Source organism: Eptatretus burgeri, chromosome 4, assembly GCF_056783735.1.
Source record: "Eptatretus burgeri isolate ZD-2024b chromosome 4, Ebu_testis_v1, whole genome shotgun sequence".
Taxonomy (NCBI): Eukaryota; Metazoa; Chordata; class Myxini; order Myxiniformes; family Myxinidae; genus Eptatretus; species Eptatretus burgeri.
Genome location: NC_140964.1, coordinates 41,959,676 through 41,973,348, shown reverse-complemented (window position 1 = coordinate 41,973,348; position 13,673 = coordinate 41,959,676). Strand labels below are relative to the sequence as shown.

Sequence of the window (13,673 nt, the reverse complement as noted above, 5' to 3'; positions counted from 1 at the left end):
TAACTTGCGTCCACCTTTGGTGGTGGAGGTAATCATGAGTATCAGTAGTTTTATGCACAGGGCCTCTGGCCACCCCAAACAGGATCTATCTGAAAAGCAAAGGAAACTGATTTTCGTATGCAAGTCTCCAAGGAAAAGGAGCAATAAGATTAGATCCTTGCAAGGACTCTTGTGTGGTGTTTGTGTTAGGAAATTAGAAATTACGAGAACTGCCACTTTATAACTGCTGGCAGTGATGCGGGTACCAAGACGTCCCACTTTGATGCAACCCCGCTTTCATCGGACACTTGACCTTAACCCATGACGTTTATTATTCAATTTAATTCAGAATGGGATTAAAATAAATTCAATTCAAATCAAATGGAAGACCAAATAGGAACAGTCCTGCATTGGAGTAACCAGAAGGAACCTAAACAACCAAAAAGCAAAGATGAAGTCAGCAGGAGGAACCTGGATAGGATTCACATTTCAACTGCTACTCCTCTACCTTCAAACATATCCAGACACAGCCAAGTGAGCCTTATTCAATAAAACAAAAAGAACCCAGATCAAAAACCAAAAAACATTCTGCCTGCCAGACCATGTGTCTGATCATGTTAAAATTCAAAACATATATTCATCATTACTAGATCACAATTGTGAAGTTTCATGCTGAATTGATGAAGTGATTCAAGAGCATTTAAAAAAAGATTTTTTTGCTCAGTCCAATATGGCTGCCAGGCCATGTGACATATCAATTATTCGTGAAGACCCTGGTATCCCCAAGGCTTGGGGAACGTGTGTGTGAAGTTTCCCCTTGATCTATCCAGCCGTTCTGGGGATTTTTTATAGGTTGTCGGGTAAATCCAATATGGCTGCCAAACCATCTGACCTATGACATCATAGGTGTGAACTTTTTGTTCCTCAAGGATAGGTGGTCATACATGTAAAGTTTCACCGTGATCTGTTCAGCCATTTAAAAGATTTTTGAAGGTTTTCATTTTAGTATTCTTTAAAGCAATATGGCTGCCAAAACCCCTCAAATATTTTAACACTGATTGGATGTAGCATTCTACACATGCAATTGTGACATCATTTAAAAAAAAAAATGACTTCCCCATGTGGAGTGCTTGCCGCATGCCAAGTTTCAATTTTTTTTCGAACATGGCTGCCACACCACATGACCAATGCCAATAATTAAAACATTCTACATGAGTCACTCCTAAGGTGAAAATTTCATGTCAATCTGACAAGGGGTTGCAGAGAAAAACAAACGGACCCCAAATGCAATACCTTCTCCTCCTCTGAAGAGGGTAAAAAAAAAGGAACTGACCAACACCCCCAAAGGCAGTGATCTGAGACTGCCAATGTTAATGGAGTAGCTCAAGTCCAGATTTAACTGAGGCTGATACATTATCCACTTTGGACCAGTCCAGCTCAAACAAGATGCAGTAAAACCTCCAAAAACTAGGACGGGCACTCGTAGAGCGCATACCTTCGCCGCAGCCACTAGTTTGAACATGGCATGAGAGTGAAATGAGGAACTAAAATTCCACGAAATCTGCTCGGGAATTTCGCAAATTTAAAGTCCATGATCCGGATTTTGTGAAAGGATTTTGTTATTAGAACTATTACGATTATGACAATTTTAGGTGATTCGTTGTCCCGAGTGCCGAACTCTGTTGCATGTAGGGTCGGATTCGGTCGAATGTCACTGACCACGCAGACACGACCTGGATCAAGTAGATCATGTTTTCAAATCCGAGCGAGGACAAAAACATCATTTTAATTGGCGTCTAATTAAACAAGAAAGTAAAACTCCTTTTACTAAACCATGAGCGAAGCTATGTGCATATCAAACGATACCAAGTCTCCTTAATGAAAATTTGTTGTATTTTACTCAGTAACTAAGTTTGGTAGGGCCCTTATGGCTCTTGTTGCATCAACAGACACACAGTTTAAAGACAGAGATATATTCTAGTTATTACCTTTGTATTAAGTTGTCCACAACGCATCTCAATACAAATATGCATTTCGTGACCCCCATGACCTTTGACCCACAACCGCTACCTAGGGTGACAATAGTACTATACCTTGTGTCATTTCAGAAGATGGGGAATTGAACACTGAACAATTTGGAGTTAATTTGATGTAAATCAGAAACATTAACCGTTTTCATCATGAAAAAACAATGTTGACCTTTTTGTGACCTTGACCTTTGATCCGATCACTCCCAAAATCTAATAGATTTGTCCTTTCATGATGCCAAACAAATCCAAAACAATTAAAGCCTCTCTGCATTTTGTTTTTTTTGCGTTAAGTTGTCCACAACGCTTTCCGATATAAATGTGAATTTGTGTGACCCCCTTGACCTTTGACCCCCAACCGCTGCCTTGGGTGACAAAAGTACCATACCATGTGTCATATTACAGGATGGGGAATTTAATTTTGAACATTTTGGAGTTAATTTGCTGTAAACCAAAACAAAATTGACAATTTAATCGCGAAAAAACGATTTTGACCTTTTTGTGACCTTGACCTTAACCTTTGATCCGATCGCTCCCAAAATCTAATCGATTTGTTCTCTTGTGATGCCAAACACATCCACAAAATTTCATGACAATCTGCGAAGTGGTTTTTGTGTAATGTTGTCCACAACGCTTCCCAATCAAAAACTCCATTTTGGTGACCCCCTTGACCTTTGACTTCCACAGACTAACTAGGGTTGCAAACACTATACCATACCCTATATCATTGGATCGGGATTTGAATACTGAACATTTTGGACTTAATTTGATGTAAATCGGCACAAAATTGACACTTAAATCGCAAAAAAACGATTTTGACCTTTTTGTGACCTTGACCTTTGATCCGATCGCTCCCAAAATCTAATCGATTTGTCCTCTCATGATGTCAAACAAGTCCACAAAATTTCATGACAATCTGCTAAGTGGTTTTTGCGTAATGTTGTCCACGACGCTGCCCAATGAAAAATGCTTTGTGGTGACCCCCTTGACCTTTGACCCTCAACCGCTACCTAGGGTAATTATGCCACACTTTCATGTGGCATAGCCTAGAATGTAGAATTGAGTAATGAACATTTTGGTGTTGGTTTTATCTCGTTCAGATAAAAATTGACCGCGTAATGACGAAAAAACGATTCTGACCTTTTCGTGACCGTGACCTTGACCTTTAATCCGATCGCTCTCAAAAGCTTCGCCTGGCGTCCTTGAGTAACTGCACATCATCTCTGAAAATTTCATGCAAATCGGTCCAGCAGTTTTTGCACAATGTTGTCCGCACACATATTTACCAATAAATAAATACACAGGGGTCAATACAATACCTTCGTCAAACGAAGTTTGTGAAGGTAAAAATAACAAGTGCTGCAGCGATAACATGTGTCATCATGATATCACTTTATTCAATCTGTAAAACAGTCCATTTTTCATTCATGATGGGAGTGCACACTACCCTTGATAAAAATGGGGTTGGTTTCCTTTGGAACTTCCATAGTTATAACTACAACACTCATTCCATAACCATCAACACGAACCCCAAACTAATCACTAAATCTCAATCCCCAACATTGTCAGTGAAAACTATCAGGCAATGGCTTTTGCTTCAGGTAGAAAAATCTCCCAGCAAGTTAGTACCTGGAGGAGGAGCAGAGAGGGGGACGAGGATAAGTTAAAGGAAAGAGAAAACTAAAGAAGAGAGGGAGCAATGCAGGGAAATGTTAAAGTACATATTTTGCATAAAATGTAATGGATAAGTGATTGAATCAAAGCAACTATCTGGCAGCCTACATTTTGATTAAAAATAACAAAGGAAAATCGGTTTCGGGAAACTAACGTTTGGCCTCGACATACCACGGTATAGTGATTAACACAAGACTTTGCTCACCGGCTCAGAATTTGCTTTTCAGAGTCCGACATAAACTACTCATCTCAACTCTGCTCGAATCTTCATGCGATGTTTCTTTCATCTCACTGATGTACCAACTACTCCCATGAGCCTCGATGGAGTTGTTTTTTTTTTAAAGGTACCTGTCATACCAACATGAAGCTTAAAGTCATAATCCTACCCAAGATTCCAGCCCCATAATGACCCATTGTCCTAAACAGACCTGCTGATGAGTGCGGATCAGTGACTCCAAGTACTTCACCACAGCAGTCTTGAAATCGGTCACGCGCTCCATCTGAGGATACAACCACAGCTCACGGCTTGCATGGAGAAACGTACCTTCGATTGAGAGTTGAAGCAAGCATTACATAACGAAACTCTTGGAGGTGGGGTTTGGAGTCCTGACCTCAATACGGGCTACCTCTTTGCGAAGGGTTTTGGAGATCGCTTCGAAATCTTGCTCTCCCTGTTGCACCTTGCATTGCCACTGTTGGTTGAGGAGAACAAAGAAAGAAAAGTTATTTAGATCATAAGCAGTCATGTGACCTTTATTATTATGCTGGTATTTGCCCATCAAAATTTGATGTCATAGCATGGATTTTATGACACTACATTGCAGGTCGGCTGCTGGACGCAGGTGTGACACATTGAGTGAAGCATGGTGAAATGGCACGGTGCAGATAGCGCGTTTCAAAAATATTGAAACCTCAAAGGATCCATATCCACTGCAGTCCATTTTAATTACTGATTTGATTTGTAACTGAAGTCAGTAAAAGAATACTTTGGTAAAATACACCTTCAGGGAAATTCGAATGATGTGAGGTGGTGGGGAAAAGTTTCCCAGAGCAGGTGGAAGATTATTACCTCTTGGATTTCCTTTGTTGGCACATGGGAAACAGAAAGAGATCAATTATACCGCGTCTCAAATCACATGTTGCAGAGTCTCGAGGTGAATCATTTAAAAAGTGAAAAAGGAAGACACTTTCTCAAAGATGTACAAGCTACAGTGTCTTGGTGAATGTGTCGATGAAAAGGTAAATTCGAGAGGATTCGCATGAATACCTTCACTCGTAGAACAAGTGCAACAAGCACCAGCTCATCTGCCAACGTCATTGATTAACTTGCAGAAGTGAACAAATCAGACAGAACATTAGAACGGCACTCGGTAAAGTGCATACCGCCGCCAGGCTGAACAGTTTACGTTTTGTATCACACTGATTGGCCGGATCTGGATCCAGACCTCCAAAATCTCATTAACTTGTTCAAATCACCTACCCAACTCGTCCATCAAGTTTTGTCATAACCCATCCATAACTTTTTGAAATATCATACGCTATATCGTTTTTGGCCAAATCTCTCAATGGGAAAGAATCACTCAATCAAAATTATAGGATCCAGATCTGGTTCTTCACCAAAATCTAATCGATTCATCCTTGTCACACACCAAACGTGTCCACCAAGTTTAGTCCGAATCCGTCCACTACTTTTTGAGATATCGTGCTTTTTATAGTTTTTGGCCCTATCTCTCAATGGTGAAGAATTCTCGTGTCTGGATCCAGATCCTGACCAAAAATGTGTGTTGCTGTCCACAAAATACATACACAAAAAAATTTACAAACTTTTGCTTCAAAACTGTAGACAAAAATCGTGTGAAAGACGGACAAACAGGCACAACAGCCAAACATACTTGACGAAATACTTTTGACAAGTAACAAACAAACTGATCCAAATGCAATACTCTCCTCTGGTGAGGGTATTAAATCCAAACGTCATTGTGAGGATACATTGCACCGAACCTTGTATGCTGGCAAAGTTGGTTCAGTGAGGGACTGATGCTTTTGCTCAACCCACATGCGACTATCATTTCAGTGCAACTCGTTTTATTCACGCATACCAAGAAAGCCATTGATTAACTGTGCGTACAGCATGGTATTGGAAGAATTTTAAACTATCCCAAAGGTTTGAGTCCTGAGTGTCCTACGCAAAGATCAGACGAGTTATCGCCACCACCCATCCCAAACTCCAATTTCCTGCTCTAACCTCCTTGGGTTGGGGGGGAGGGGGGCACTGCTGTGATCTCAGCAAATGATGCTACCTACAGCTATGTGCTGCATACGAAAGAAAAATTCCTGAGTCATAAGCCCCCTTACTAAGCCACTCAAAAATCGCTCTTCTTGAAGGACGCTTTTAGGCATTTGATACTAGTCCTACAACGCTGATCCTTTCCTCGATGTAGTCTTCTGATTTGTCACATCACAGTAAATCCATCCATCCATCCTTTGGGACCATACTCTGTGCAGTTTGTTCGTGCTGCCGAAGCAGTCTCCTTGGCTATTGGGTACAATCCTGGACAGGTCGCCACTCCGACACAGGATACCAGCAAGCTGGCACTCATTTTGCCAACCTCAGAAGGATGACAGGCAGAATCAACCCCACCTGGCATTAATTCAACAGCCAAGGGGGATTTGAACTCAGGATCCTAGAATCCCAAGCCCACCACCATATTAAGCCAACACCAGGCATATCACAACAAAGCTTTGATACAAGAGGCAAATAACCCAAATGCTGCCCAAAACTGCTCAAATCTACAAACTTTAGAGCTCAGAATAGTTATTGCATGGATTAGTCTCCCTGGAAGGTAAGTGACAGCAGAAACGGAATTTAGGTTGTCAATGGAATTTGGATAAGTACCTGGAAGCATTGGAGAAGTACGCGGGTGACGGCAGAAATGCACAGTCCTGATGGGCCTGATGGCCTCTTCTTACGTTGAACTTCCTTGTATTACTCAGACGCAGCAATTAATTTCTCGCAGCACAATTGCACCGATTATATCAAACTCAAAACTTCTTTGTCCATAAACATAAATACACATATCTTCAAAGCCAATGCAAACTTTTGTAAACCTACGTGGCCAATGCACATTGGGTTAAGGTGACTGCCTTAGGTTATGGCCTGCAGAGACTACGACCCCATTCCCTAGTACTTTTTGAATTACTATAGTGGGGCAACTTAGCATAACAATTGTGCATTTTGTGAGGAAAGCACCAAATTTGGCACACTAGTAGCCTATCATATTACGAACAGATTTGGATATTGGGCCATCTCAAATTCAGCCGCTGATGGCTGCGGCAGCCATTTTCCACTGCCATCAAAAATTTTGAGATTGCCCAATATCCAAATCTGTTCGTAATATGATAGGCTACTAGTGTGCCAAATTTGGTGCTTTCCTCACAAAATGCACAATTGTTATGCTACATTTAGCTAAGTTGCCCCACCACTACTCCTATGACCCTCTTATCTCAAAGCCATTAAAAACTTCTCTTTTCTCAACTTGTGGCCAATTGATTCTCACCTCGTGTATCTCCACTCGAGCTTGCTCGGACTTCTCTGCCTTTCCTCCGGCTTGCAACTTCGACTCGGCCTCACGCCGGCGCTGCAGTGCTGCTAGAGCTTCCTGCCAGTGTTGCCAGCAACGGAGCCGTTGCTCAAATGCTGCCTGTGCGCATAAAACAATCGCACATACATCCTCACTCAGTTAGATGTATGCAGATTCCACATCCTACATTTTCTCTCCAATTAATCTATTTCCTTTGTTTCATCCCTACCTTAACACGTTCCTCAAATTAACTCGCCAGGATAATCTACTCAAATTATGAATAAAATGATTTCTCACTCACCCTTGCAGAACTTAGCAAGCGTATGTACTCCGCACAAAGGTCACACAAGAAGCTTGTATCCGAGAGAGCCTGCTCATGAAGGAGAGTGGCAGAATTTTCTCCGAGCTGGGAGAGTTGGGACAATGCGCGGGAGAGTGCCGTATGTTCCTCGGAGCTCCCCAACATGGCAGCACTACGTGCTAGACTCAGTGAACTCTGAGAAGCCTCTGCACGTACATGCACTCAAAAAATTAATTACATTGCCCTTACATTGATGTAAAAACCCATTTCACCATGGCATGACGTACAAAGTGCTCCTTATGGTGCATGTCGTACGATGCTAAATGCTCCTCACCTTTACGGTGCTGAACCAGGCACTCCAGGCCACCGTGCAACTTTCTCAGCTGGTTCTCCATTTCCTCAAATTGCTGCAACTGTTCCTCAAACCACTGAGTAGAAAACAATTTATTAAACTTCCACTGTACTCCACCAATAGTTACACACAAACATATGCATGCTCATCAAAGGATGCTCATCAAAGGCATAAGGGGAAAGGAATAAAACCAATTATAGGCTGGATCATTGCAACCAGAGGCCATACACATATCCGCAGAAACTGTCCACACAAAAATCATAATCATTCTAAATTGTCCCATCCTCCACACCCCCGCTCTATACCTCATTGTGTAATTACACATTTGAAATGTGACAGCCATGACCAAACTCAATACTAATGAACATGCCTTTGGTCGCAAATACATTCATTCATCAATGCTGTGATTCACAAAGAATAATACACATCAATGGTCTTATTCACAAACTCCCAGAACAATACAATGATGATCAAGCGTGAAACGACAATGTATCCGCAGCAGTGTGGCATGGGGCTGATATGAAGGGTCTACTTATTGCATACACATATGGGGGGGGGGGGGAAGGAAAGGGGCTAAAGTTGTACAATTCAAAACTGAGAAAAGAATGAGAGTCGAGAGAAGGGAGCACATCACTCAGTCAACACTCTCCCGACTGTCAAGCATGGTGGTTGCAGCATCATGTTATGCAGCTGCTTTTCATCAGCAGGTACTGGCAAGCTTGTTAGGATTGAAGGGACAATGGACGGTACAAAGTACAGGAAAATCATTGATGAAAACCTGCTTGAGTCAGCCATGAATCTGAAACTGGGTTGGAGATTTACATTACAGCAGGACAATGATCCAAAGCACAAAGCTAAAGCCACACTGGAGTGAGTGAATAGGAAGAAAATAAATGTTGAGTGGTCCAAAGTGCTGACTTGAACCCAATTGAACATTTATGGTGAAACTTGAAGATTGCAGTCCATCACCAATCCCCATTAAGCTTGGCAGAACCAGAGCAATTTTCACATGAAGAATGAGAAAAGATTTCACCATCAAACTGTTCAAAGCTGGAAGAGACCGACCCATAAACACTGATCGCAGTCATTGCTGTAAAAGGTGGTTCCAAGTACTGACCAAAGGGGCTGCATACTTTGGAACCAGTGAATTTTGATACTTTGAACGTTTTTTGCAGGAATTCCTGACATGTAACCTCCTTCAACTATACCAGTGTTTACTTTGACCTCTTCACTTATGAACGAGAAGGGCACTAGGTAGAGCGCATACCTCCACCACGCAATGCCTGATCCAAGAGAACATATCAGCCCCAATACATTTTTGAAATATCATATTAATATATATATATATATATAGAACATAATGTAATATATAATATTAAATATAATATACAAGTATATAAAATTATATATATATATATATATATATATATAAATAAATATAAACATATACATGTATATGTAAATGTTACCTTCAACTGTAACCTCCAACATGTGTATATATATATATATATATATATATATATATATATATATATATATATATATATATATATATATATATATATTGTTACGGATTTCAGAATCTGATCCATCGAATATTTACCAACATCCAGGTCCTCAGATAGTTATTTCCCTCAAGGCATTTCCAGGATAGACCCATCCCAATGTCTGGTGGGATTCTAAATGTGATGCATTGAGAAGGGTAAAGAATAGGTTCCCTCTCTTATTATATGGGAAGTTTTTTCTCTTTTCGACAGAAACATTCATGCACGCGAGATACCCGTTTCTTTCACGGACGCCGAGACCCGCCTTTTTCCCTCGACGTTTGGACACCGCGTTCCGCAGCTCTTTGGACACTAACTGGCTTTTTTCATGTCAGGCTGAACAGTGAGGTAATAATTGTGGTTGACGTTTTACGAGCGCTTCACATTTTGTGCTCGGTAATTCTGACAAATGGCTGCTTTTTGCCGTTCGTCCAGCATCACAGACCTGGCATCGTAAGCGAGGAATAATTGTGGGATGTGAGGGTTGTCACGGTAACGGTGCGCAAGTGGGGCGGAGTGGATTTGGGGGGAGTCTGTGCCACCGAGACAGGCTGCCTATAAAAAGAGGGGGAGAGGTCCGTTTATGGGGGGGGGGGGCGGCGCGCACAGGTTGGTCGTCACTGCAAGTGAGACGGCTTTTTCCAGTCAGTCGACAACGAGTCAGTTCGTGAGTCAGTTGGCGATAGCTGTTTGCGGTTCTGACAGCTTTGTCGGTCGACAATAAGCCAATCAGACGATTGCTTCATCATTTCCAGTCAGATGGCTGCTTCGTCGGTTCCAGTCAGATGGTCGCCCTTGGCGTACCTGTTTCTTGGGGGTGACGTCGACTGGTGTTCAAGCCTGTTGGCGAGTGGGTGCACGGCATGGCTGGGTGCTGACAACTGACAAGGCATGCTCACACATTTCAGGACGTTTTTGTTTGATGGACGACTTCTCTTTCGTGAGCGAGATGTTTTTTTTTTGACCCCCGAATGATCTGCTGGGTGCCCTTGTCTGTGATTAGTTGTTCAGTAAGTCAATCTCTGATAAGCATTTGCTCTTTGTCTCGTTTCCTATCACTTTGATTGATTTTGCCTTATTAATTATTTATTTGATTGCAATCATTTTGATTAATTTTATTTATTTATTTTCTTATTAATAAATTATTTGTTGACGTTCCAACCTGTCCGTGCTTGTCCTTTCCTTCCGTTGATCCAGTATTGTCCGAACCTAGATAGACTGGGAGGTAATTACCACACTACTTGACCAATAATAGTCGGCACGCACCAGCGGTTAAACGCTCGGCCGCCCTAATTATGATCTAATCAAGATAACATTGGTGCTTTGCCGAGGGCGCGCTCCCCGTTCAGGTAACCACGTGACCTCTAGTTAAATGGCATAATTAGATGGCGGACACTGGAACTCGTGGTTAACTGGGTGGCGTTCGTGGTTCTAAAGCAACCCACCGTACCACAATGTTAATTGTGAGTGGTGGCCCCAGGTCTGGCTATTCCGAGGACAAACGGGGATTAACCCCCTCATAATACACTTGGTACCTGTGGCCATAACAATATATATTAAAATATATTATATTTCAATAGGCTTCTCAGTTGAGAGTATTTCTACCACTTGGTAAAGTTTCATGACTATCGGTATAGAATTGTGACCTGTAGGCGATAAACAAACAGACAGACAGACAATAACAAAATCGACTGACCAATATACTTGAAAAATCCTCGATTTTGCAAGTAACAAGCAAACAGAGAGAAAGGGGTGAAAACATAACTTCCTTCCCCTTTGGTAGTCGAGGTAATAAAAAAAATTCTACAGAATTCGTAATTCACCTAAATGTAGCAATATTGGTAGGAGGTGAATATTTTTACAGACCATTAGATCATGCATTGTTATACTGTACAGATGACCCTCGTATAACGCGAGGGATGCATTCCCGCAAAACGGTGTTATCCTAAAACGTGTTTTAGGGGCAATATTTAACATGTAAAAATGTGGGTTATGTTCCAAATGGGGAAGATTTCAACCTTTTAAGGTTGAAGACCTTCATAAAAACCTCAAAAATGCAGTAAACAATGTGTAAATAAAGCACATAGCAAAGAAAAATATTAAAAGTAATTACTTTTTCATACGTTTTATAATGATTGGAATTGGATACAGTACATATTGCGTGTGGCAGGCTTATTCAGGTGTGGCAGGCCGTCCAGTTGAGGCTGAAAGCTCAGAAGATGAAATGGAGGCTCATTTGCTTGGGATTTATTTGAAGAACTTCATCATGGAGACTTGAGTGGCTGCCTTCATTTTCTCTTTGTAGACGTCCTTGAAACATTTCAGGACATTCTCCATCTCTCTCTGCACTTTGTAACAACTCATGCAATCGGGATCATGTTCATCAAAGATGGCCATGGCTTCATCGACGAACTTGAAACCTTTAGCCATGACTTTCGTCGTGAGGGTTTTAACAGGCACAACCTCCTCAGGACTTGATTCTCATTCATCTCAGATGTGCTCCTCCTCCAAAGCCAGAAGATCTTCCTTTCTCAGCTCCTACCTGTGTGGGAGAAGCAAATCCACATCATCATCTTCGTCAACCTCCTCAAATCCCACTTGCAGGGCCACGTCCACAATCTGTTGCCTTGATTCTCTTACTTCAGCCTCGATGAAACCTATGAACTCAATCACTGCCACCGGCCAGAGTTGTTGGAGATGAAGATGAAAGTGTGGCTGGGCATGCGTTTCCAATAAAGTCCAATTTCATTGAGGTTAAAAACACCTGGCCTGGTGTGTCACCTCCATCCGCAATCACCGATTTGAAGACAGCTGGAAATTGTTTGGCAGCAACATGATCTGCAGCAGCAGCTTCTCCAATCAACTTGAGATTGTGGAACGCATGGCGACTCTTGAAGCGCTCGAACCACCTTTGACTGGCAGCAAAAGGCACTGGATCATTGGTTAGATCACCATACAAGCTCCTCGCCTTCTCTTGAATGACCATTCCAGACAAGGGCATGTCATGTTGGTTCTGATGCTCTATCCACGTCGTCAGCATCTTTGCCATTTTTTCAATAACATCAGACCGAGATATTGCAGTTCTGGTAACACTGAGATTTGTTGTTGTCGGAGAACTTTTATGGATTTTATCACGATTGTCACGAATGGTTCTCATTGTAGAATCACGAAGTCCCATCTCTCTTTGAATATCAATGCAGCGCTCACCTCTATCAAACCGATCTAAAACTTTTGATTTTCTCAGAATGACGAAGACTCGCTCAGAATGACATGGCGCGGCAAAAGCATCCACTGTGAGTGAGCGATTTGCTCAGAATGATGTAGTGGGGTTATTGTTGTTGTTGGTGGTGATTAATTAAATCCACGTTGTCGTGAAAACGAGTTCTCAGAACACGTGTTATACGAGGGTCACCTGTACGTCATTTATGGCCCTATCACTCAATGGTGAAGAATCACTTAAATTCTAGTATCTGGGTCCGGATCTGGATCTTCAATAAAATCTAATCAGTTCATCCTCATCAAACACCCAACCTGTCCACAAAATTTCATCGAGATCCGTCCATAACCTTTTGAGGTATATTGCTCACAGACAAAAAAACACACAAGAAATACGTCGTGCAGATCACAGTACTTGCAAAATCCTTAAAACAAATTTGACAACAAAAAAAATCATTGGTGGTTGAATTCAGTGACTTCATTTATGCAAATCCTCTTCAAATTTCAAGTCAATCGGATGAAAATTGATGATTTTTGAAATTTGACAAAGTTGTTAGCCTCTGGCCTATGTTGATCGAATGAGTTGAAAATCAATAAGGCCTCTCGCTTATGACCAACGCTACTATTTCGTGAAGTTTCGTGAAGATCAGTTCGAAATCGTGACCAGTAGGCGATTGACATGATTCATATATACAGACAAACACACAGAGGTGAAAACGACCTGTCCATCCACCTTCGGTTAAAATAATTAAAAAAAAATTATCGGATCCGGATATTCACCAAAATCTAATCAATTCGTCCTTGTCACGCCAAACCTGTCCACCAAGTTTTGTCCAAATCCGTGCATAGCTTTCTGAGATGTCCTGCTCACAGACAGACGGACAATGGTGAAAACATAACGTCCGTCCACCGTCATTGGCAGAGGTAAGAATTACAGAAGTAGAGTTGAATTTCATTTAAAATTTGATTCGACCTCGTATCAGGTCTAGGGGACTCTAA

The 13,673-nt window shown here is 41.6% G+C and overlaps 1 protein-coding gene across 21 annotated transcripts in view; it reads right to left on the bottom strand.

Moving 5' to 3' along the window:
• LOC147027882 (sorting nexin-2-like) overlaps positions 1 to 13,673 on the bottom strand; it is a 249,288-nt gene that overhangs the window by 122,208 nt on the left and 113,407 nt on the right. For 19 of the 21 annotated variants that reach the window (XM_085877607.1, XM_085877609.1, XM_085877606.1 and 16 more), the window contains 5 exons: positions 7,897 to 7,990; positions 7,563 to 7,768; positions 7,238 to 7,381; positions 4,292 to 4,372; positions 4,109 to 4,180 (listed from right to left, as the gene is read on the bottom strand). In XM_085877607.1, the coding sequence (XP_085733733.1) occupies positions 4,109 to 4,180; positions 4,292 to 4,372; positions 7,238 to 7,381; positions 7,563 to 7,768; positions 7,897 to 7,990 (597 nt within the window). Of the gene's footprint in view, positions 1 to 3,146; positions 3,230 to 3,383; positions 3,636 to 4,108; positions 4,181 to 4,291; positions 4,373 to 7,237; positions 7,382 to 7,562; positions 7,769 to 7,896; positions 7,991 to 13,673 lie in introns of those variants that run through there. The other 2 variants (XR_015057316.1, XM_085877624.1) reach the window with 2 other exon arrangements.